General features: G+C 47.9%; 4 protein-coding genes and 1 pseudogene across 8 annotated transcripts; 1 reads left to right on the forward strand and 4 right to left on the reverse strand.

Annotated features, from left to right (window-relative positions):
• Positions 1-1,356: 1,356 nt before the first annotated feature.
• LOC120660630 (NAD(P)H-quinone oxidoreductase subunit L, chloroplastic-like) lies at positions 1,357-4,282 on the reverse strand. 3 transcript variants are annotated; one of them, XM_039939229.1, is made up of 5 exons: positions 3,910-4,282; positions 3,673-3,782; positions 3,485-3,592; positions 3,276-3,370; positions 1,357-1,660 (listed from the first exon to the last, which is right to left on the reverse strand). In XM_039939229.1, the coding sequence occupies exons 1-5, from the start codon at positions 4,265-4,267 to the stop codon at positions 1,531-1,533; spliced, it is 801 nt and encodes a 266-aa protein (XP_039795163.1). In that variant the 5' UTR covers positions 4,268-4,282; the 3' UTR covers positions 1,357-1,530. The 3 variants fall into 3 exon arrangements, with proteins under 3 accessions (XP_039795163.1, XP_039795165.1, XP_039795164.1); XM_039939231.1 differs by having other exon boundaries at positions 3,705-3,782; positions 3,910-4,151; XM_039939230.1 differs by lacking the exon at positions 1,357-1,660 and adding an exon at positions 1,763-2,331 and having other exon boundaries at positions 3,244-3,370.
• Positions 4,283-7,192: 2,910 nt separating this feature from the next.
• On the forward strand, positions 7,193-9,575 carry LOC120660632. Of its 2 annotated transcripts, none has more exons than XM_039939233.1 (7): positions 7,193-7,409; positions 7,665-7,937; positions 8,035-8,090; positions 8,384-8,462; positions 8,573-8,711; positions 8,806-8,919; positions 9,024-9,575. In XM_039939233.1, the coding sequence occupies exons 2-7, from the start codon at positions 7,747-7,749 to the stop codon at positions 9,213-9,215; spliced, it is 771 nt and encodes a 256-aa protein (XP_039795167.1). In that variant the 5' UTR covers positions 7,193-7,409; positions 7,665-7,746; the 3' UTR covers positions 9,216-9,575. The 2 variants fall into 2 exon arrangements, with proteins under 2 accessions (XP_039795167.1, XP_039795166.1); XM_039939232.1 differs by having other exon boundaries at positions 7,195-7,409; positions 8,029-8,090.
• Positions 9,576-9,659: 84 nt separating this feature from the next.
• LOC120662661 lies at positions 9,660-12,014 on the reverse strand (annotated as a pseudogene).
• Positions 11,932-14,287, reverse strand: LOC120660633 (fructose-bisphosphate aldolase-lysine N-methyltransferase, chloroplastic-like). 2 transcript variants are annotated; one of them, XM_039939234.1, is made up of 6 exons: positions 13,733-14,279; positions 13,605-13,633; positions 13,264-13,481; positions 12,925-13,047; positions 12,391-12,795; positions 11,932-12,301 (listed from the first exon to the last, which is right to left on the reverse strand). In XM_039939234.1, exons 1-6 carry the CDS (start codon positions 14,212-14,214, stop codon positions 12,089-12,091), a joined length of 1,470 nt encoding a protein of 489 aa, XP_039795168.1. In that variant the 5' UTR covers positions 14,215-14,279; the 3' UTR covers positions 11,932-12,088. The 2 variants fall into 2 exon arrangements, with proteins under 2 accessions (XP_039795168.1, XP_039795169.1); XM_039939235.1 differs by having other exon boundaries at positions 11,942-12,301; positions 13,264-13,475; positions 13,733-14,287.
• Positions 14,288-14,848: 561 nt separating this feature from the next.
• Positions 14,849-18,264, reverse strand: LOC120660634 (peptidyl-prolyl cis-trans isomerase NIMA-interacting 4-like). Its single transcript, XM_039939236.1, has 4 exons — positions 18,001-18,264; positions 17,644-17,753; positions 15,369-15,511; positions 14,849-15,132 (listed from the first exon to the last, which is right to left on the reverse strand). Exons 1-4 carry the CDS (start codon positions 18,140-18,142, stop codon positions 15,090-15,092), a joined length of 438 nt encoding a protein of 145 aa, XP_039795170.1. The 5' UTR covers positions 18,143-18,264; the 3' UTR covers positions 14,849-15,089.
• Positions 18,265-22,943: the final 4,679 nt, after the last annotated feature.

Here is a 22,943-nt window from a genome sequence, read left to right on the forward strand (position 1 = left end):
ACGCGGCGGCCTTTTCCCCCTTGCTCTGCTCCTCCCCGCCGGAACAGGATTTCCTAGAAAGCGTGCTCGCCTTTTCTCGGCCAAAAGAGACAGCGGGGCGGGCATCAGAGCGACGAAAAACAATCACGTACGTACGCACCAGCAGCTACGCTCATGTGACGAAATTATAATGCCCATAGGTAGACCCCCCATCCATCCATTATATATTGTGCACCAGCCATAGTGTAAAAGAGCTTGCTAATCTGTTTTTTTGTCATCCTCTTAAACGTAGTTCTCCTACGTTTTCGAGAAAGAAAAAAGAGCTTGCTAATCTGATCTTGCTTAGTAAGCATGTTATAATCTATTAAGGCTCTGTTTAGTTCCAAATTTTTTTTTGCACAATACTCGTCACATCGAATATTCGGACACATGGATGGAGCATTAAATGCAGTTGAAAAAAATAACTAATTACACAGTCTAACTAATTAGCACGAGCTGAATCTTTTAACCCTAATTAGTTCATAATTGGATATTATTTGTCAAGTAACAACGAAATATGCTACAATAACAAAATCTAAACTTTTTCACCAACTAAACACACCCTAAGAATATCGATTTCCATGGCTTAGCTGCCATGACAGTTATTTTCTTTCAACCCATAACAAAGAATCACGTAAGCTGCTAGTACTTTCTTTAGATAAATCTATCGCATACTTTGACTAAAAATTGTAACATTTCAATTCTCTTGGAAAAAATTATAAAGCTGCATAGTTATTTGACAAAGAAAAAAAAAAGATGTCTGATACACTGTTGCAACCGTTTGTTCATAACCACTGGCGAGAGTGTACTGTCTAGAATATACTCCTAGACGAGCTGAGGTACACCATGTACTAATATATAATTCAGCACGTTTCTGTGACCAGGAGTGCAAAGCTCAAGAAGATCATGAGCCTCAGGTGAGCAGTACATCCCGTAGGGTCCATACCCCAATAAACATAGCGGCGGCGTAATCTTTTGTCAAGCACAAAGCAGTATGCTTCGACGCCTGCGTGTACGTACTGCACAAGAAAATAAAAACGCACGCTCCTTCCCCTTTATATGCAACTGCAATAGACTCGAGAGTCGAGTCTCCAGAGTTCCCTTTTACATGCAACCACGTACTAGTACTGGATTGTCATATTGTTTTTTTTCTTCACATACTCGAGAGTCGAGTCTCCAGAGTATTCAGGTAAAGGCTGTGTTCCACAAAAAGTTGGTAAAAAGAGTGACATTGGATTCTGTAGCACATTGTAGCACTTTTCGTTTGTTTGTGGTAAATATTGTCCTACCATAGACTAACTAGGCTCAAAAAATTCGTCTCGCAACGTACATCAAAACTATGCAATTAGTTTTTTTATTTACCTACATTTAATACTCCATACATGAGGTAAAAAATTTGATGTGATAGATAAATAGTGAAGTTTGGAGAGAAAGATTTTGCAACTAAACACAGCCAAAGAAATCTTTTGCTGCAAGCCCATGAAGAGCCTATACGAGTACAGGTATTTGTCTCTAGGAGTCTATAGGCGGGTATCTGTCCTTGAACAACGGCGTGCCTTCCTTTGGCTTGGACCAAGGGTACTTCATGGTTGGGTCCCTCGGGAACTTCCTATAGTTGATGAATGGCGCCCAGAACATCATCCTGTAAACACAAATCATGTATAATTAAAGAACATGGAGCTGAATCTAACTGGATAAAAAAAAACAAGTAGTTTACTATTCCTCCCTTTTGACTATGAAACTAACTGGATTTAGTTTGAAACAGAAATGAAGACTTCTAAAGTTGATAGAGGAATAAGGAATTATGAATACCGATCTTACTGCCAGGCAAGACAACGAAAAGGAAAAGGAAATGTGAATTTTTCTGTAAACAGTCGTTCTCTAGTTCAGCTGTGTGTGACAGAAATTGATGCAAAGGAGCACCTGAAACAGAAGCTCGCCCTGGCATCTTGGAAAGAAGTTGGACCATGTGTCTTTGCGGCTAGAGCCTAGAGGTTAGATTCGATTCAGACCCACTACGTTCTTAATCTAGATTAGCAGACTCATTTTGGTAACCCAACAAATAAACACTTTGGGATGTCTGCGGCTCAACTCAATACGGGATGTTTGTTTTTTTGTTGTTGCTAGTGTTCCAATCCCTAAACGGATTACTATGTGTTACAAGAATACTTATATATATATATATATATATATATATATATATATATATATATATATATATATATATATATATATATATATATAATGGATTACCTTAACTAGACTCTAGATTCTAGAAACATTGCCTGAGGTAGGTGACGTGTCATGGTTCCAGTGGCGGAGCTAGCCAGGAATTTTAGCTGGGGCAAAACTCACCTTTGTCCCTGCATGCCAACCACAGCCGCCGCTTCCTAGCTCTCCCTTCCCCTCCATCCCTTGGTTTAGTGTCACCTACTTTGCCAAATTTATCCTAGGCATTATTATCAACCTGAAATTGCTTCCTCTTGCTCAATTCCATAGTTTCCCATTTGCTTCCGAACTGAACGGAAGGCTTTGACAAGCATTGCACCAAACACAGTGTGCACTTGTTTGCATTGGCATTTCAACGAACACTTGAGGGACACACTGTGTAGCAACTAGCAAGCGACTGCAGCAAAACGAGAGGTCGAGAGCTCATATCTTCTGAAATGTTTTTGGCTCGGTGAAGATGGAGGAGTAGATAGCCCGGCTGCATTACCCTTGCTGCCTGTGCTGTTGCCGCCGCTGACACTCCACGTCCCCGGCCGTGTCCAGCAGGAGCATCCACGCCGCCGCCGGCACCTTGCTCTGCCGCCTCCCCATCCATGAATCAGACCGGGGCACGGCCAGCGCACAATGCGGAGGCGCGGGGCAGCAGATGGAGGGACCGAGGGAGGGGATGCAGGGAAGGGAGCATGGCCGCAAGGAGCCGGCAGGCGGCGGCCGGTGAGCTATTGAGCGGCCGAGAGGATTGACTGAAAGGAGGAGAGGAGGTGTCGGGCCACGAGCTTCATTCAGCAGTCACTGGGCCAAAAATAAATGGGCCTACTAGCCAGGCACCGGCCCAATGCCGTATCGCCGTCTTCTACCTCTAGCAGCATATAGCGCCGCTGCTTCCTAGAACGCCATGGGAGGGACCGAGGGGAGGTTCTGCGCTTCTGCTCCGCCAGTAGCTGGGGCAGCTGCCCCACCCTGCGTGATCGGGAGCTCCGCCTCTGCATGGTTCCATGACACATCAGCAAGTAAAGCAGTGCACTCACGCGGGGTAGAAGAGGTAGGTGAACATGAAGTGCAGGTACGTCTCCACGAAGTCGCGCTTGTACCACCTCGTCCTCAGCCAGTTCATGATCAGCGGCTGCACGAAACAGCAACACCCAATTCAAGAGCACAACATCCAAGATTAAAATTCAGTGTCGCTTCGCGAGCAAACAAGGAGCTTGATGAGTAACCAAGTAGCCAGCTCACGCACAGGAGCGACGAGGAAGTAGAAGAAGGAGAACGCGGCGATCGGCGGCAGGATCCCCAGGAGGTCGATGTCCTCCTCCCCGGTCACCGCCAGCGCCGCCGGCGCCTCAACCTACAGCATTCGCAGCGTCACGTTCGGTTCAATTACTCGCAGGCATCCGAGCAGAAGCCCGCAGGAGAGGAGGGGCATACGGTGTCAGATCGAGCGAGGCTCTCGTACGTACGGCTGCCCAGACGGCGCCCCACTGCAACGCCGCCGCCAGCCTCTGCAGCGGCGAGTTCTCCGTGGCCGGCGGCGCAGGCTAATACGCGCGCAAGAAGGAAACAAACAAGGGGTCGATCAGTAGCTAGCCCGGACCGATGCAAGCTGAGAAATGGATGGAAAACGCAAGCAGCAGCAGCAGCAGCAGCAGCTTGCCAATGGATGACCTTGCCGTGGGGCAGGCAGTGGAGCCTGAGCCTGGACGTGGACCTGGCCAAGGTCGCCTTCCGTTTGGGCGCCTGCCTGACGCGCAGCGGCGGCGAGGAGGCCGGGGCGAGGAGGCCCCACGAGGCGGCGGCGGCGGTGTCCATCGATCGACGGCCGCGGCGAGGTTCCCTTTTGGTCAGGCACGGGGGGTTTGCGCGGCGCTGCGGGCCTGCGGCGTGGCCGGTGGCGCCTTATCTGGATCTGGATAAAGGCAGCAGCAGCGCCTGGCGGGGTTGTTCGAACGTCTGGCGGCGACGAATGCAGCGCGCCTGCACCGTGGGATGTGGATCCAGAGGACGGGGGTTGCCTGCCCGTCATCGGACTCCCTGCTAGTGCTAATGAGCTGCACTGCTACATGCCATGCCTTGCCAACACAACCAATCCCGAGATTACCCTGATGTGCACAGCGAATCCAAAATGCTATGACCCCTGAGGTGATCTCTGGCAAAGGCGCCTCATGCGCGGACTGAAAACTCATCGCTGACGGACCTGGGCGGAGTAAGAAGGCATCAGCATGAGGGAGGGTAGTACAAACAAGCAAGCAGAGGAAGAGCAAGCAACTTTTTGCTGTCGAGTTGACATGTCAAGCGAGCCCGGGCCGGGCCACAGAATATATCCCCTCAATTAACTAATTAAACTTAATATAGGAAAACTGCTGGGCAGCATGTCAATGGAAATTCTACCCTCCATGCATCCAAACTCCAAAGCCTTACAACTACATTATATCCAAAAAGATCAGTGACTATTTTTCTGTAATTTTGCTGATGGAGATGTAAATCAACAAAGTCAAATTAGTCGTGTGGATTTGAATTATAACAGAGCTGTGCTGTTTGATGAAGGGCAATTATTCTTGATGAAAAGGGCCATATCAAGGTTCTTTAAGGCCCTGTTCTATGTTTAAAATGGGCCCTGCCACAAAATGCTTAACCGACAAAATTAGAATTCATTTTATTTAGTGCTATGGCCATCATGCATTTTTTACTTACTACTCCCTCCTTCCCAGTTTATAAGGCATACACGTATATCAAGATTCAAACCTTCTCATCTTTGACCAATAATTTGACTATTAAATTTTTGTTTTTATAATGCAAATTTCATATGATTGGATTCATAATCAAATATAGTTTACAATGATTATAAGCTTATAATCAAAAGTGATATAATATATGATAAATAAATGGTCAAAGTGTTGTTTAGAAGACCGTGTCATGTTCCACCATGCCTTATAAACGGGGAAGAAGGGAGTAGGACAGACTTTATGCCAAAAAATCCCAATTTTGTTAGTAATGTATCAAACAAATGTCATAAGTTGAATGGGGTGTCAAGTTCAACACAACAGGAAGGACCCCAATTAAACAGCATAGCGCGCAAGCTAGAGTAGTAGAAAAACGGTTTGCTTGATGTCAAAAAAGGTAAGCACAATAATGATGGACTCCTTTGTTTCGTTATTAGTAGATGTTACATTAGGGGGACTCGGGAGAGTTAGCTAGAAAGGAAAATAGTAATTTCCTAATTGGAGTTGTTCTTTTTGTTGCACAAAAGAGAAGATTTTGAGTCCCTAGAAACTTGACAAGACTAGAGAAAGAGAGTTTGAGACTGAGAGGTGTACAAAGTAAATTAAAAAGCTTCCAGGCAAAAAGGACAAGGTCATGCTCACATTATTACTTTAGATAAGGCATTAATTATTGAATGTTAACAATAAAAAAAGAGTGGGGGGGGGGGGGGGGGGGTTGGAAGGAGCATTAGGCTACACCTACACCATTGTATGGCCCTGGCTTGGAACCTGGACTTCACAGTCTTGAGTTTTGAGTTTTTTGAAGAGCTTCTTCCATGAACTAAGCAAGCAGTGATATTCATGAAACATGAGTCCCTTGACCTACATAAGAGAAAGCAGTGCAGTTAGAACATAAGAGTTACACAAAAAAATGTCAGTAACTGAGGTCCAAGCGCCTACCAACAATAATGGTTGCAAAAGGTGAATAAATGATCTAGATCCCCTTTCTGTAGTCATGGATATGGACAGTGTTGATAACAGCTCACATGTGCTGCTGCTGACAGAGTACATAACAACGGGGTAGAAGTCTTCAGACTCGAAGTAAATGACATTGCTGATGATGGAAGGCACATTGTGTCGACTGTCGAGACACAGAGAGGCATCGGTCGCGGCTGAGAAACAGAGCTTGGTCATCAAGGCTACTTACCGGTGTAAGCTGTTGGTGGCTGTAACACTCATGTGTTAATCCACTAGTTAGTTAAATTAATCTCCGATCATTAGTTTCAAACCACGTGACGAAGCACCAAACTTGTTTCTGTCAGCCCTGAGCCAGTTCAGCCCGGACCGGTCTGACCGGTATGGGCGATCGGTCTGACCGGTCTAGCCCGAGTTGGTCGGGTTGGGCCCCACAACGTTTAAATCTTTCTCTCACTCCCACACCAGAACCCATGTCCTCAGTGCCCAGCTCCCTCCTCCCCAAACCCTCCTAAATCCCTCACCCCAAATCCATTCCAAGGCTAGGGGAGCTTCAAATTGGAGTCAAGGATCATCCCCTCCATGTTCTCCTCCATGGGGTGACGCGGGATTTCAAGTTCTTCGTAGGGAATGAGCCATTCAAGATAAATTAGAAGTTTGGATTGATCTCTTGTTCTAGAAGGTTTTAGGTGGTGTTCTCTGGTCAAAAGCGTCCCCATGAACCCTTGAATTAATCCTAGAAGCTATTTGGAGTTGGTAGTCAATTTTCGCCGCGCCAAGGAATCCTAGGTTTTCACTGGTTAGGAGGCCGGCGCGACAATTACCAATGGGAGGCGCTGCCGGCCGTGGGCGAGCGTGACCTGACACCTCCAGGTTTGCCGGTCTGCAGGCACAACGTTGCACAACCTTTGCTTTCACTGGGAACAGTCAAACAGGTTCTTTGCTTTTTGCTGCAGGATGATTCCCTGGAGCCCTGGAGATGAGATGAGGGGCCAACTTGTATTTTCCCCCGATTTTAATGGGCCGGCCTATTATTGAGGCCAGCCTTCTTCTGGTTTCAACATTTCGGCCCGTCACTTTAATGGGCCGACCTCGCGCTATCGGCCATGGGGCCTAGCACTGCACCGCCGCGGCGGCGAGCAGCGGGCGGGAATATTCGGGCGGCACGAGAGAGGCTGCCCCGCTTGTGCGCGTGCGAGCGAGGGAAGATCCCCACGGAATCGGCATCCCGCGCTCCCATTTTCTTGGCGTCTCGCGACGCGGCGCGGCGCGACGCCGTAGAATTCCAAGTTTCCAGCCCACCACCACTCCCCGCCGGCACACGCGAATGCCTATTTATCGATCGACCTCCTCGCCGGCCGTACGTGCGGGCAGCCAGCGACGACCGGCGGCGAGGTGGGGCGGTGACCACGCGCGCCACGGCGCAGGCCGTTCACGTCCCGGGGCACTCTCGCCGTGGCTAACAGCCTAGCTAGCGCCTGCGATCTTACGGTGCGCCTCCGACAATCCTACTAGATCGAGTACTAGCTCATTTCATTCTCCTGTCATGGACAGCACACAGCACACAGCACACAGCACACAGCACCCAATCTTGCGTTAGCTTGCCTTAGGACAACTTGTTTATCAAAGGACAGTTGGTTTGTCAAAGTTTTTTGAGGGAAGAAAGTTTATCTACTGTAGCAACCTTCGAAATTCTTCACGAGTGTTGTTCAGAGTTGGTAATAATCAACTGCATCTGATCTGCAGGGCAAAGGGCGTAATACATATCGATTGCTCCGTTCAACATACCTGCTAAACGGGAAAGCACGAAGTACACAGGATAACACAGATGGGAGCCCGGAATGGTAGAAACCGTTCTGCCGTCTTGGATGACCTCTACGGAGTACAGCTTTGGCGCCCGTTGCCACAGTCGGCACAAGTAAGTGAGGACGAAACTCCACGAACCACCGCTGAAGGTGTAGAGTCATCGACTTGTCAACTCCAGAAGGGTGGTAGAACACAACAAAGGCTGCTGATCCGGTGAGCAAAATATTTGCAGCAATGAACTCAACATCCACGGCTCATGCCTTTATGGCGCTAACAGCTGCTTCATGCCTTTTTTTTTTGGTAGCTGCAGAAGACTATGGCAGCACAGGCCTTCTTGCTTGAAGCCCATCCACTGCAGCATTACATGTACGGCAGCTTCCATCAGTACAAAATCTTGGCATCTATCTGCTAATCCAAATAATATGACAATATCGATCTACTCCCTCCGTCCCTAAATAACTATCGCTTTTGCTTCCCGAGAAAAAACTTTGATTAATTTTATATAAAAATATATTAACATTTATGATACACAATTAATATCATTAGATAAAAATATATTAACATTTATGATTAACTTGTGGCGCACACACCGACGACGACAGTTAAAAAGGGACAGAGGGAGTACCTTCCAGTAAATAGAACAACTTATTTTTGAGCAGGTGACAAGCATGCTGGCGAAACTATTGCGAACGTTGTCACCTCACTGCCCTTCATAGTTCTTGGACTGCAGACTCCAAGGCAAGGCATTTCCTGATCCTGAAGCAAAAGACGCGTTCTGCTTTGTTTGCTGACAGCTGAGTATTAGGCTATAAGGCACTTTACTAATGGGCTGTGAAATGATGCTGCAGGAAGAACTTGAACACTGCTATTTATGCGAATTCGCTGGTCGGGGTAGGAATAGCCTCGAGCTTGTACCATTCTTCCAAAGGAGAAATCCGAAAGTTTCTGCGGTGGGCCGACTACACAATGATCGCTACCACCACACTGGTAAGTGAACATGTCCTTGCACTAAGGATAACTATCACTGATAGACTGTCGGGATTTGCATATCATGACATGATGGCAACTGTGTTTCATGCAGTGTCTATCAAGAGCACTTAGGAATGAGAACCCAAGATTACTAATGGCGGCATCAGCGTTGCTCCTGCCATTTCAGCCATTGATGGTTTCAGCTGTCCATACTGGATTGATGGAGGCAAGTAATTCAAATTATCCAGCGTATCTTTTCTAGATTAAAGAGAACTCTTCAATAAACTACAGAACAATTTGTTTGTAAATCTAATGATTCCTAAATGCCAGGTTTCCTTTGCACGAAGGGCATCAATTGAACCAGAGCTCAGGATGGCACATAACCTGCACAAGATGTCATCTCTGCTGGGAGGCGCACTGTTCATTGCTGATGATTGCTTCCCTGACACTCCCTATATCCACGCCGCATGGCATCTTGCCGCCACAATTGGCATTGGCACATGCAACAAGCTTCTTGAATGACACTGCAAACATTCCTGCTGATATCAACGAGTAGTTGATTTCAGTGTTATCCGGAAGTTGAAGTGCATCCGATGATAGCAACTTGTCGACAATTAAAACAGTAAACACCATAGGTCTATAATGGAGAGGAGATTGAAGTTTTATCAGGTTGATGCCCCATACTGTTTTCCTTCTTACCTCTCATAAAAGAGTTGTAGGTAAGTGTAGATGAACTAGGTGTCTAGGTTGGCTTATGTATGTATTTCTGCTAGGATTTTGCATTGATTTTTCATCATTATTGTGACAATGAGGTGAGCTGTTGACCTGTTGTAGGGAGTTTTCACCACAGAATAAAGATGAAACAAGAGATTTCTCGGTGTAGTTACAATATATTTAGCCATAACTGTTTCTACCAATTTTACCATGTAAGTGCTACCAAAAAAAAGTAAGGCAATGGATCATGTGTTAACCTGGAATGGAGCAACAGCGGTGCATTAGTATCACATGCTGACCTGAAGGTGGTGAAGATTGTTGCAGACTATCCTTGATCATCTAATCTATACCCGAAAATTTTCAACTACAAGCCTCGTACACTGTTGTGGCAATAATGTTGACTTAACACCTGATGATCAAATAATTGCTTTGCTTGTTCAAGTACGGTGGCTTAGTACTCGACTAAGGTTGTGAGTTGGCTTAGTGCTCGACTAAGGTTTTGAGTCACTGATCAATCAAATGGGTTTATGCTACGACCATGCTGGACTCATTCTGATTCACCCAGCTTCTTCCAGCAGGCTTCTGTGCATTCAGTGTGGCCACTCTTTCCTCACCATCCGAGCCTGCTCCCACTGTTCAATGCCAGCATACATGTTGGACAGCAGCACAAGGTGCCCAGCTGCTCGTTCTGGCTGCAGTTCAACTAATCTATCTGTCACTTTGGCTGCAAGCTCAAGATTACCCTCCCTTCTGCATCCACTCAGTATTGCACCCCACGCACCCTCATTTAGCTGGAATGGCATTTTTTCCACAAGCTCAAGTGCTTTGTGCAATCGTCTCCAGCGACAGAGCATGTCAACCTTGCATCCATAGTGCTGTATCTCTTGAGTTATACCATAAACTCTTTCCATGCTCTCAAAGTACCGCTGTCCATCATCGATCCTCCCTGCATAACTGCACGCCCGCAGAACTGCGAGCAGCGTTGCACTATCAGGACGCTCCTGCATTCTGTGGAACAAATCCAATGCCTCCTGGACACGACCATGCATTGCAAGACCTGAGATCATAGTTGTCCACGAAATGGTACTCCGCTTTGGCATTGTCAGAAACATGTGGAGTGCATCCTCCACTGCACCACACTTGACATACATATGGATGAGAGTATTGTCCAGCAACACTGTCCGCTGCCGCCCTTCCCTGTCCACACGTGCATGCACCCACCGCCCAAGCTCCAGGTCACCCAGCTCTGCACACGCCGTCAACAAAGCAACCATGGTCGCCGCATCATCTTTGACCCGTGACTTCCTCATTCCCATGAACAGCTCAACAGCCTCCACGGCCCTCCCGGAGTTTGCGCACCCACCAATCGCCGTCGTCCATGCCACCGCATCCCGACTAGGCACCTCATGGCCAAAGAACCGCAGCGCAGCGTCCAGCTCGCCGCACCACACGTACGCGGAGAGCATGCAGTTCCAAGCAGCCACCGACTTGAACGGCATTTCGTCGAACACCTTCCGGGCGTCCCAAAGCTGGCGGGCCGACGCGTACACGTCCATGAGGCTGGTCATCACATGCCCGTTCTCGCCGGGCGGGGCGAGCGCGCCGCGCGCGAGAGCGTGCGCGTGGAGGGCGCGGCCGTGGGGGAGCGCCCCGGCGCCCGCGGAGGCGAGCGCCGCGAGGAGGGTGGAGAAGGAGAATGCGTTGGGGCGAAGCCCGTGACGGCCCACGAGGCAGGAGAAGAGCGCGAGCAAGGCCGACGGCGTGGCGCCCGACCGGGCGGCGGCGCGAAGGAGGAGGTTGGCGAGGGTCGGGGACGCGGGGCTGCGCGGCGAGGCGGAGAGGAAGAGGGACTCGGCGCGGGGGAGGTCGGCGGCGGCGACGAGGGAGAGGAGCTTCGCGAGGAGGAAGCGCTTGTGGGTGAAGCCGTTGAGGAGGAGCTGCGCGTGGAGCTGGTCGAGGCCGCGGCGGGCGGCGGAAGGGGAGCCCGCGCGGCGGCTGAGGAGCTGCGCGATGAGGTAGAGGCGCTGCTGCAGCGCGCGGGAGTACGGGATGAGCGGGCGCGGGAGGGCAGCGGGGGGGGGGGGGGGGGGGGGGGGGGCGGGTTTGCCGCCGTCCCAATGCCCGGGGCCATGGCACTGGTCCCGTTTTTTTTTCCAGCGTGCAAGTGAGTAGTGACAGTTTAATCACTAATTACAGTGTCAAACAAAGTCAGTTTATAAAACCAACTTCAGAACCCCCGCACTAGCGACCCTGAAGAATCTAATGAGACCTTTGATCACGCGATTAGATGATGGTACTATAGCATCACTGTGGCAACCATCGATTAATTACCGTCGTTAGATTCGTGGCGAAAAATTACACCCATCCCTGAAAAATTTTTACAAATAAACTTCATTTGGTCTTTCATGTGGAGACTAGAAGAGGCACGCTAGAATCCTAGCGCGCCAAGCCGCCAACCAAACAAGGCCCTATCTCTGCCGCCTCCACCTCGTCGACTAGGTGAATGTGACTATGATTGATGGTATTCTTTTGAATGCAGATGATGGTTTATTTTTTCTCAATCTTTTTGCTGATTATGTCACAGAAGTGCACATAACATTTTACCATGCAGTTCTTGACAGTATCAGGATGGATTTCTTGCAGTAGCGTTATTGGACAAATAAGAGTAACAAAAAAAATCTCTAGGTCTCCCAAAAAATAATTTCACCATTGTCACCGACTAAACCAAGATCCTTGAGTCTTCTCTCCTGGTAGTACTCTAGGCCATCCAATTCCTCCTCCCTCTGTTTGAAAATATCATCAATCTGCTGCAGTACTTTTTTTTCGCCGACCCTTACTCCAATTGCGATTTTAAGTCTTGACTGCAAATTTTCTGTTTCCAATAGTTCTTCATCCTGAATATTCCATGCAGTTTCATAAGATTGATTATGAGATAGAATAAATAAGAATGAAATGAACAGCACTACCAAGTTAATAGGCAAACCTCTTGTATTGTGGTGTGATAGGCATCAAGGGCAGATTTGCAAGCATCTCGCATGACCTTGCATATTGATTCCTCATTGTCAGGACTGACCGGCAGTTCAAGGTGGCCCCAAACTGAATTCCTGAAGAGTGCTTCCATGAGAAATGCATCTGTTCCGCCAATGCAAAGTAATCGCAGGTAAGTGATCATTTGAGGCGGAAGGGGTTCATTGAGGACGATATCGAAATAGGCACTCTCCCCCAGCCCATTTAACTCTGCAATGTCAAGCTTGTCTCCGTAAAATGGATCAGATTCAGAGATCTCCAGGGTCACAGTATATGAGTCCCTTGATGGATTTGATTCGATGAATCCGTAGTCAAGTGCTAGTTCAGCATTACTCTTGTCCAGGTCGTACTGAATATATATCTGTCAATGCAAAGCTCAGTTATAAATTGCATTTTTTTTAGCTTTTTCACCTGAAACATCCCATGTGGTCTATAAATGCTGAAAGCCACATAAACACTACACCTAGTGCAGAAAAATAGTAATCTGTACCTGTTCTCCAGTTTTAACGTCCACTGGTGTTCGCAATGAGAACATGACTTCCCTACCAAAAAGGCCCTTTCCTTTGATCTCCCAACTGGACCCTTCTGAGGTAATATGAGCACTGTGATTAACCTGATTTGGCAAGGTAGTGAAACAATTATAAAAGAATGCAGTCCCAATTTGCCGAAAAGCACTGTCAAACTGAAGTTGTTGGATCTTTTGACATGGTAATTTAATAAAAGAAGTCACAGGAAGTCAGAAATGTCCATTGCAAAAGTAAGTAGAGGTTCGCGGACTGTTGGACATAAACTAGAAAAATGCCGATATGCTTGCATTTTGAGAACTTACCAGATCAGCAAATGGTATGAGAGCAAGCTTATCTCCACGGAGCTCTGGAAATACCCTGGACCTTAGTATTCCAAATGCCCATAGGAAATCATCAAATGTTATGGTACCGGGGAAGAGGTCCTTGTTCGCATTTATGATCTCAGCTTCAACGCTTTCAAATTCACTCTGCACATAGTCTTTGACACCCATTGTTGTGCTCAGTAATTGTGTTCCTGCAAGTGATAGAAGCACAGGATATTAATCCAGCAAGCAACAAATCCACCAGAGCTGCTGGAAATTACAGAAGAAACGCATGGATTTTGGTCTCAAAAAATGCATGGATTTTTGCATCGCACACGCACCTTGTATCTCTAGGAGCTCTTCTTCTGACCTGCACTGGAGGCACGAAGCACCATCCAAAAGCATAAGAACGGCGCGGAAGAACCATTTCAGCAAACACAGGGAGGGCGATCAGCGTCAGCTCACTCACCAGAAGATGGTGGAGTCGGTCTGGCGCGGGAGGACGGCGAGGTAGGGCGCCCACGGCGAGTCCGCCCCGCGCGCGACTTCCCGTAGCAGCAGCAGCGCGACGGCGACCCACGGCCGGAGGCCCCCATCGCCGCCGCACGCGCGGCCGATGTCGGAGGCTGCGACGGCGTCCGCGTCCATCCAGAGCTTCTTGGGCACCTCCGCGACGACCTCCCCGCGCGGCAGGTCCCGCGCCGCCACGAGGCCGAGGCCCTCCGGGACGGCGGCCGGGGAGGCCTTCCCCTCGACCGCGCCGTGGGAGGACAGCCACCGCCGGAAGTCCTCCAGCGCGGCGGTCGACGCTGCCGCGCTGACCGCGCGCGCGCGGGGAAGCAGGCGGTGGGACCTCGACGGCACGCGGAGGCGAGGAGGAGGCGGTCGAATGGAGAGCAGACGGTGCCGCGGCAGGAGGAGGCGGTGGTGTTGGGGTTGGAGCGCGGCCATGGTCGCGGTGGCGCACGGCGAGGAGCGCGGGGCAGGCTGCGGCGAAGGGGATAGATGGATTTGGACGCCCACGACCGTTGGTTTCGTTATTTCCGGCGGGAGTGGATATGCTAGCGCAGCCTCCCAGGCCCGCAGGTTGTGCCGAGTGATCTTCGGCAGTAGAACTTCTTTTGATTGAAGCTGAATTCCTGGCAGAACTAATCAGATTTTTAAAAGCTGGGTTTTCAACTTCTAACGTGTTTGCCAGAAGTTTGCATAATTCAGTTCAAATTGGAACACAATCAAGATAGAATTAAATTCCGAGCATTGAATAACAGGGTAGTGCTAGACCTCTAGTCTGGCTCAAACAGTTGCTCATGCATCGTCAGTTCATAACGTGCGATGCACATCTACGCCTCGTTCGGTTTGCTGGCTGGCTAGTGGCTGAGCTGATTTGGCGTGAGAGAAAAATACTGCTGGCTGGCTGATTGGCTGAGCTGATTTGACGTGAGAGGGAAACACTGTTGCTGCTGGCTGAACCAGCCAGCCGAACAAGGCTCTAGCTTGAACAACATATGGCTCAGAACGTAACCATATCGCTCAGAAATGAAGAGGCGTGGCGCCCCTGGTCGTTACAACATAAATGGCACAGAAATGCTAGAACCGCGCTTTTAACCAACCCTGATAGATATGGCATATCAGCATCATAGTTAATAGGTTAGTTACAGCGAAGCACACTTCGTTCTGTTTTGGCAATTTCTTTGGGACAGCATGCCAATAGCCAAACACAAAATACACATGTCCAGCCCTTATTAAGCCAACAGAGAAGAAGAGGCGTTTGCATAGCATCTCATATTGCTTGATGAGGTCTCCCCAACCCCGAGCACACTTCCAGATCAATTCTTCCTTCCTTCACAGAGGATAAAGTGGTACCCGTGCCTTCACCAGAAGAGAGAGCAGCGTAATGAGTACCAGATAAAAGATGAGGTAAGAGCAAGTATCTTCAGGAAAGCGAGATTTTGAAGAGCGTGTCAGTGTTTTCCTCATACATGCATCAAAAGCATATGAACCTAATTGTTAAGTCCCAAGGAACAATGCAGGACTTATGCATTGCAAACTACTGCTAGGATATTCAGTAGGCCAACAATGGAAGAAAAGCAGTGGCAATGACATACGTGGACTTGAATGGTGCGCTAACAGCTCCCACGGGTGTGTTGAATGCAACCTCCTGGAAAGGGCCAGCCATCTTGCCACGCGGGAACCAGCCAAGATCGCCACCTTTCTTCCCTGATGGGCATTCAGAAAACTCCTGTGCTACCTGCAGCATGAAGAAGGCGCCAAATTACGCATCACAATTTGGTGTCTAGTAGTACTGAATTTACAAGAAACTATCCAGACCAAATAGTTGGCCAGATTGTACATGACAGAACACTATCCAGACAAAATTGTTAGTATACATGGCAGATCGCTGAACTGATATTGAAGTTGGTGACATATGAGGTCAATACATGGACCGGAAACTCTACTGAATCATTTAGAAAGTTCATCAACCTGAAGGAATATTCACCACTATTGACTATTTTTCAGCACTTGACTCTATGCAAACTGGAATCGCTAATTGGTGCTATGAAAACCAACCACCAATCGCAATTTGCAGGTGCGGGTGCGGATCTTGATTTCCACCCGCGGGTGCACCCGCACCCGCCCGAAACTAACAAGGCCGAGCCCAAATGGAGTAAGCCCAGCCCAATATGCGTGATATATATATATCAGAAATCCTAGTCTATCTCTCACTCTCATCTCACCCCTCCCTCACCCGGCGGCCGCTCGGCGGCTTGGCGCCCATCACCCCCATTCCCCATCCCAATTCCCTCCCCTAACCTCTCTCCCTCGGCTTCCCGCCTTGCCCCTGCGGCGCGGGATGGCCAGCGCACGCCGCTTGCCCCTACAACGCCGGATCTCCCCACCTCAGGCGCGACCCGCGGCAGCCGGCGGCTTGCACCTACGGCGCGCGGCGGCCGGCAGCTTGCCCCGGCGGCCAGATCTCTCTACCTCCGCCAGGACCGCCACGAGCACGAAGGCGTGCGCGGTGCGGGAGTACCGGCACATTCGCTCCTTTATGTCGCAGCCGAACTCCCAGGGGACCATGGCGGCGAAGGCGCCGGGGCCACCGTGAACCTCTCCTCCTTCCTCTTCCTTTGATCCTTTCCCCTTTGGCGTCCTCCTCCTCCTTGGCCTGGTGCTGGTCGGCGGCGTCGAGCTGCGGCGGCAGTCGCCCTCCTCCTTGGCTTCCCTCTCCTCTGTGGTGGAGAGATCCGGCCGCCGGGGCAAGCTGCCGGCCGGATCTCCCCAGTCCCCTCACCAGCACAACCGACCGCGTACACGGCGCGGTGGCGGAGGTGGGGCCTGCGGGCACGGCGCGGTGGCGGCGGCCTCCAACACGGCGGAGGCAGCGATCTGCGGGCATGTCGCAGCGGCTGCGGCCTCGAGCACGACGAAGGCGGTGGCCAATAGGCGCGGCGCGGTGGCGAAGTCGACGAAACCCGCGGGTGCCCGAGACCCGCCCGAAACCCGGCAGGTGCGGGTGCGGGTCCAGAAATCCACCCGCGGGTCTTGCCGCGGGCGGGTTTTCCCCTGCTCCGCGGGTGGGTTTTTGCCAAACCCGCACCCGCACCCGCGGGTGCCATCCCTAGCTGCAACCAGTGTGTGCATAAAAATGCGGCTCAGATAGCTATAATAGGTGGGATAACTTCAATTTGCTTCAAACTAAATGCTAGAGCTACTGCATTGATTTTTCATTGCATGTATTTTGTAGACATAGCTTGTCAAAGCTTTGATCTCTCATGCTAGCCCAGTTCTTCGGACAGTAGTACCCAAAACCAATTCGCAGTCCAAAACTGGCTCAGTCAAGTATATGTTTTAAGATTATGCCATTACCATTTTTTTTTGGCCCTGCCAACTACAAGAAAAATTGCCCAAACCTATGTAGTCTCATTGTCTCAATAGATCTGCATGCATCATCTAGAGCCAGCAACGCCACCCAGTCTTTAAATAACTGTTCAATCATATATTCATATGTGCTTGTTATGAGACAAAAGGACTTAAGGCAGTAAGGGTCTTTAACAAAGTGCAACAAAATCATCAAGAGTTCATTCATAGTCACAGAACAGAATCAACAGAAGAAAACAATGATGCATACTGCAAACATAACATGTAAATAAGGACAAGGGTCGAATGTCTGAATATCATTGTATCCCTAAACAATTAATTCCCCTCAAGGCCCAAATACAGACAGGAAATTTCACAAAAAAAGAGACATAAAAAACTTTGAAGTTTTATCGGTATCTATGTGCAAGATGCCAAGATTCCTCACTACCCTTTTCTTTTGAGCAAACCTAACTAAGTTTTAGCTAAGCTGTATAGAAAAGTGCTCATCGATCGGCCCTTTACCTTAGCGAACTCAGCTGGAGGAACCTTATCCCCATTGTCCAGCCATCCATCCTGTAACTTCTTATAAGCCTCATTGATCTTCCCCTGCTTCTCACACAATACGTGCCTAGCTGCAGATGCGGGGCAACACACACAACAAGTCAACAATCCAAACAAAAATCTTTGAACAACTAAACATGAATAAATGGAATTACTAGTAAGAATAATTGCAAGTCAATTTCACAACATATCCTAGAGGGAATCACAATCAGTCACGGACGGCCCATCCACTCAGAACCTGGGGAACCCCCACAATCGCAAGATCTCACCCAAATTCAGTGAGCTTTCACCCAATACTACAAGAACAACACGTGGTACCTTTGACGTAGGTGCAGGTGCCGAGGCCATCTGCGGACTTGCCTCCCTTGCCCTTGCCCCCCTTGCCGCCGGCGTCGTCGCCGCCCGAAGATGCGGCCTTGCCCTTGCCCTTCGCGTCCTTCGGCTTCGAGTCCTTCCCCATCGGCGGCCACGAGGTGGATCGGATTGGTTTGGAGAGACCAAAACCCTACTTCCAAGTAAGACTGGCTCAGCTCAGACACGACGGCGACGATGACGGCGACGCGAGGACGACGAAGATATTTGGCCGGGACGGAGAAGGGCCTTATTGTAAAGGCCGTATTGGGCCGATTTAACGGGCCAGTCTAATTGGGTTGAAACTGGGACGACTGATCTGTGTTATCGCTTTCTCTCCCTTTTCAGAAGCCCGTTAACTCCATGATACGACTCATTTTTGTTCAATAAAAATTTGGTTCCTCAACCAAAAAAATGGCGCGTAACTGGCGGCAGTTAAGAAACCGACACAGGAATTTTTCCGCATTCATAACTGCATGTTGTATCCAACTACACGGTGGAGCCTAATGTTTGAAAGTTCACATATAATTCGCCTCAAATTTTTAATACCTGTGAATGCTCTGTCGAAACTTATTGAATTATGCTTTCTCGTTATTTCGAATTAGTATTGAAGAAAATACATCAGGTTTTCCTTGCTTGTGAAGAGAAAGGACATTTCAGTTCCTTTCCTCCTAGTGTTTTTACCTTGGCATGATATTTTTAATAGCAGATACTAGTATCAACTTGCACTAAAAATAAATTATCAACCTATAACTATGTACCGACTTTTAGGTACTATATCTCTGCTACTAAATTCCTTTTCCCACTGTCTGGTGCTTGTAAATATTCAAAGGATCTTCATAGTTCCTTCTGCTGCCTGCCTGCATCAAATACGCATGCATGCATTGCATGACCTGATGAGTAGAGTAGCAGCAGCACTTACCTGACCGTGCACTGCACCGCATCTGCGTGGTAGCTCGTATAGTTTGGTAGAGCTGTCTCCATCTCTCCTAGCTTCATCAAATGTTAACCCCCATTCTTGTTGTGTGCCTGGGGGAGAGAGAATATTCTGACGCCAGCCGCAATCTAGCGAGATCTCGTGATCTGACCGCCGCCGCATGCAGGAGCTTGGCCGGGGACGATGAACCTCGCCCGCTGCTCCTGCTTGTGCTGGACGGCTCCGGCGCGGGATTATCAAAGGCTGGCAGCCGCCGCCGTGTCCCCCGAGCCACTGTGCAGCGGTCAGGCAGGCCTCTCGCCTGGCCCAATCGGACGCCGCCATCGTATCAGCGACGACCGGGCCTGACCGGGCCGGGGGAGAATAATATGGTTTATTCTGCGAGGGGAATGGAATGAATGTATAATAAACCTGTTTAATTGCGATCAGCAAGTTGCTGTGGTAATTACTAATCAGCACCTGAAGGCTAAAGCAAGTTGGTAGTATATAAATCTACACTGGAAGAAGTAATTAGCCAGCTACTCCCTCCATTTTTATTCATATATTGTATTAGGTTTGTCTTAAGTCAAATTTGACTAAGTTTGACTAAGTCTATAGAAAAATATAGTAACAACTGTAATATCCAATATATGCACTATTAATATATACATCATAGTTGATTCAATGAAACAATTTGATATTGTAAATATCATTATTTCTTTCTATAAATTAGATCAAAGTTTGCTAAATTTGATTTAAATCTAATACGACATGTAAATAAAAACAGATAAAAGTATTCAACAGTACATAATTAATATAATTAATGGATGCCATCCAGGGGTCGGATTAGGTAGGTGATGTGGTTGTCCTTCCGTGCAAGCCTCGCTCGGGGTCTAATACACTGCATGCATGCAATGAAGCCTAATGATATGATACCAAACTGGAAGAGGCTACTTACGGTGCATGTGATTTGAATTGTGATCCAACATTATTAGAAGGACCATATACAGGGATTTCAGAGCTCGATCCGTGATCCGTGAGCTACGCCGAGTTTGCTAATCCTGATTATTTTCTGCGTCGATATTAGGAAGGTAATATGTCTGCAGCATTTCCTACTTTTTTCAATCATTGTAAAATTTCTCTTCATAGAATTATTCTATGTGGACATCATCAGTAGCACCCTAAAAATTTACTTAAGATCTTTTATTCCTTAATCTTCTGTTCACACTATTTATTTCCGGTTGGTTCGTTGTCCTGCTGCATCAACCGTAAGCTTCTGCTTCTTTCCAGCCCATCTCTTTCTGCGGCTATATTTTTGGCATATATTTTTTTATTTGATCAATAAATTCTATACTTGTCTATTGGCATGTTATGTAAATGGTGTTATAAACGTATTTCTTTTACGTATATTATACCGTTTCCCTTCTAGCTCTAGCCACCATTAGTAAGAGCTGCTAACACAAGAGTGCATGCCTACCCCAAGATTAAAACAGATCAACTATAGCTGATGACAAAATCTTGAGAGAGACAACCGCATACCCATCAAGATCTCCATGCATGATGCATAGACCATTCAGGGTAGTACAGTGCAATATTTGTAATGCCTAAGGATCTCTTGCAACAAAGGGGATCGAACGAGATGTTGTGTGAAGTGTTTTATTAGCTAGTAAAGTCGGCGACAACACATCTGCCATCTTTTAGTTTAGGTTTGAATTAGTCGTCTCTGTCGCTCTAGTTTAGTCTCTCTAACTAGGCGGTGTGTCGTGAAGTCACGCAAGTTGAAGTTTAAGAAGCCGTTCCAAGGTGATGAAAGCAGAATTAGGCTGCAGTGCCAGGGCTATCTTAATCCACAGCTCGCCCGGAAAGAAGCAACAGGCCGTAACCACAAATCCCTATAGATACTAACGTGGCCATCAGGACCCAAATAAGTCATACCAATCTCTCTCCGCCTACGTATGCAATGTCTACTGACTACTACAGATGTGTAGGATCCCATTGAAAGTTGCTTAGATGCCCTTGAGAAGTTGAGATACAGTAAAGAGTCCGACACTGCAATCCCTTGACATTATACAGTGAAGAGCTGGAATGAGACCAGGGTTGTTGGGAGGAAGCTAAGCTTTAGGCCCAGTTTATTTCAGCTTCTGTTAGATTTTGAAGGTTCGATTTTAGCAAATCCAAAAATCAGATGACTCCTAGAATCCAGAATCTAGAATTGCATTATGGATCCTCATGATTCTAAATTCTTGATTTTGTATTATGTGAGTCATCTGACTTTTGGATTTCTCAAAATCAAGCCTTCAAATCAACTAGAACCTGAAACAAATAGGGCCTTAAACCAATTGATGAGCCTATGGAACTCTGTTTGACCAATCTTCTTTATCAAGATTCAAACATCATGTATAAACACTACTGCAGAAACGGTTTTCACGGGCGGGTAGAATGGCATTTGTAGGGGCGGACGCGCCACCCGTAGCTGTCTCCCGCAACTAGAAATCATGCTTTCCAGGGGCGGGTAAAGGGCCCTGTGGCGGAACCACCCAAAACTACTGGGCCCGGGTGCACTGATCTTTGTTGCTAAGCAACTCTGACCCAAATTGGCACTCACTGGTAGTTCCTCGAGTGAAGCCTCGATAAAAGCCACGTTCTTCCAGGATCAGCAGACAATACTCACACGAAGGTGAGCCCAGAGATTACAACACAGAACATTTCATACATCTCAGAGTTTGCAGCGGAAAAGAAATTTATTACAAACCATGTTCAGAGTAGTGAAAGTACTATAGAGTTCCTTCTACTCAAATTATTCAAGTCTCATTGTTCAGCGGAAGAAGTAAAAGATAACTAGTGAAATAACGTGACGCATCGATAAAGCCCGTACGAAAGCGTCATTCAGCGGGAGGGTGGTCAGCACCAGCTGAAGGGCCATCCCACTCAACAGACCAGCCCGGAGGCAAGGTACACGGCCAAGTAAGACTTGCAAACAGATCTTCAAAGTTAGTACCTGAAAAACAGTGCCACAAGCAAGGCTGAGTATATTAATACTCAGCAAGACTGACCCGTCAACGGATATAACATAGTCCGATAACTAGACATGCAAGGCTTTTTGGTTGGTGGGGTTTGTTTTGCCAAAAATGCCACTAAATGTTGATCCTTATTTTCAAATTTTATCTAGCCATCTTTTAGTTGGGTTAACCGTTCTAAGTTTGCATCTAACTCTACACAAACATGGTAGAGCAATCATTTAATCAACCAGCAGTATTATCATCATCATGTTCCACTTGTTACTCTGTGTGACCGAAAACATTAAGCAATCTCATGCCGTGAGAGGCGGACGATTCCGAATCGAATTTCAACCTGGCCAGGGGAACCTAGACCACATGTATGGGAACCAAGTCACCCACACAACATTTCCCCTTTCTTTCCAGTCCGTGGATCCGGAACACCCTCCCCGACTACAGAGCCCGACGTCTCTGCACCCGTACGTCCGGACAAAAAAATAAACCTACTTCTACCAAGAGGGTGCGAGATCGTTCCACTCGCTGGTCCAATCAGGTACTTCAGCTTACCGATTACCATATTTCTCGGTATGTGGCTAGTACTTTCAAACGCTTAACGAAATGAGCCACACACCGCAACCTTAGCCATTTTTGACTACACCAGCGGGGTATCACAACTACACAACCCCGCCTGTTGTCCTTATATTTCAGCAAGAAATTAAAGTCAGTCGACTCCTATAATCTCGCGAAAGGCAGGAAACCTCTCGACTTTTACCGTACCTAGTTAGTGGGGCAACTAGTCGAGGAAAAAGGTCCGTATAACAAGCATAGGTACCTAGGGATCATGCACCTAAGGTTTTCGATCAACTCCTAGAAAACGTAAATACGCAATAAAAATTATTACAACATATATAAATAGTAAGATGAATATAATGTGTAAAATAATGGGATTATGCACCGGGGCTTGCCTTCTTGGGCATTGTTCAAAGGTAGCCTTGGGC

Source organism: Panicum virgatum, chromosome 2N (genome assembly GCF_016808335.1).
Source record: "Panicum virgatum strain AP13 chromosome 2N, P.virgatum_v5, whole genome shotgun sequence".
NCBI lineage: Eukaryota > Viridiplantae > Streptophyta > Magnoliopsida > Poales > Poaceae > Panicum > Panicum virgatum.

Bases quoted from the DNA above. Each gene is read 5' to 3' on its own strand.
- LOC120660630 (XM_039939229.1), bottom strand. From the start codon at position 4,267: ATGACGGGCAGGCAACCCCCGTCCTCTGGATCCACATCCCACGGTGCA. The intron at 3,593-3,672 runs GTATGCCCCTCC...CGAATGCTGTAG, and splicing joins GCCTCGCTCGATCTGACACC to GTTGAGGCGCCGGCGGCGCT. The intron at 3,371-3,484 runs GTGCGTGAGCTG...TGTTTCGTGCAG, and splicing joins TCTACTTCCTCGTCGCTCCT to CCGCTGATCATGAACTGGCT.
- LOC120660632 (XM_039939232.1), top strand. From the start codon at position 7,747: ATGGGAGCCCGGAATGGTAGAAACCGTTCTGCCGTCTTGGATGACCTC. The intron at 8,463-8,572 runs GCAAGGCATTTC...ATGATGCTGCAG, and splicing joins CTTGGACTGCAGACTCCAAG to GAAGAACTTGAACACTGCTA. The intron at 8,920-9,023 runs GCAAGTAATTCA...CCTAAATGCCAG, and splicing joins TCCATACTGGATTGATGGAG to GTTTCCTTTGCACGAAGGGC.
- LOC120660633 (XM_039939234.1), bottom strand. From the start codon at position 14,214: ATGGCCGCGCTCCAACCCCAACACCACCGCCTCCTCCTGCCGCGGCAC. The intron at 13,482-13,604 runs GTGCGTGTGCGA...TGCTTCTATCAC, and splicing joins AGAGCTCCTAGAGATACAAG to TTGCAGGAACACAATTACTG. The intron at 12,796-12,924 runs GTACAGATTACT...TTGCATTGACAG, and splicing joins ACGTTAAAACTGGAGAACAG to ATATATATTCAGTACGACCT.
- LOC120660634 (XM_039939236.1), bottom strand. From the start codon at position 18,142: ATGGGGAAGGACTCGAAGCCGAAGGACGCGAAGGGCAAGGGCAAGGCC. The intron at 15,512-17,643 runs GTAAAGGGCCGA...TTCATGCTGCAG, and splicing joins CTCCAGCTGAGTTCGCTAAG to GTAGCACAGGAGTTTTCTGA. The intron at 15,133-15,368 runs GTATGTCATTGC...CTTCTGGTGAAG, and splicing joins AGCGCACCATTCAAGTCCAC to GCACGGGTACCACTTTATCC.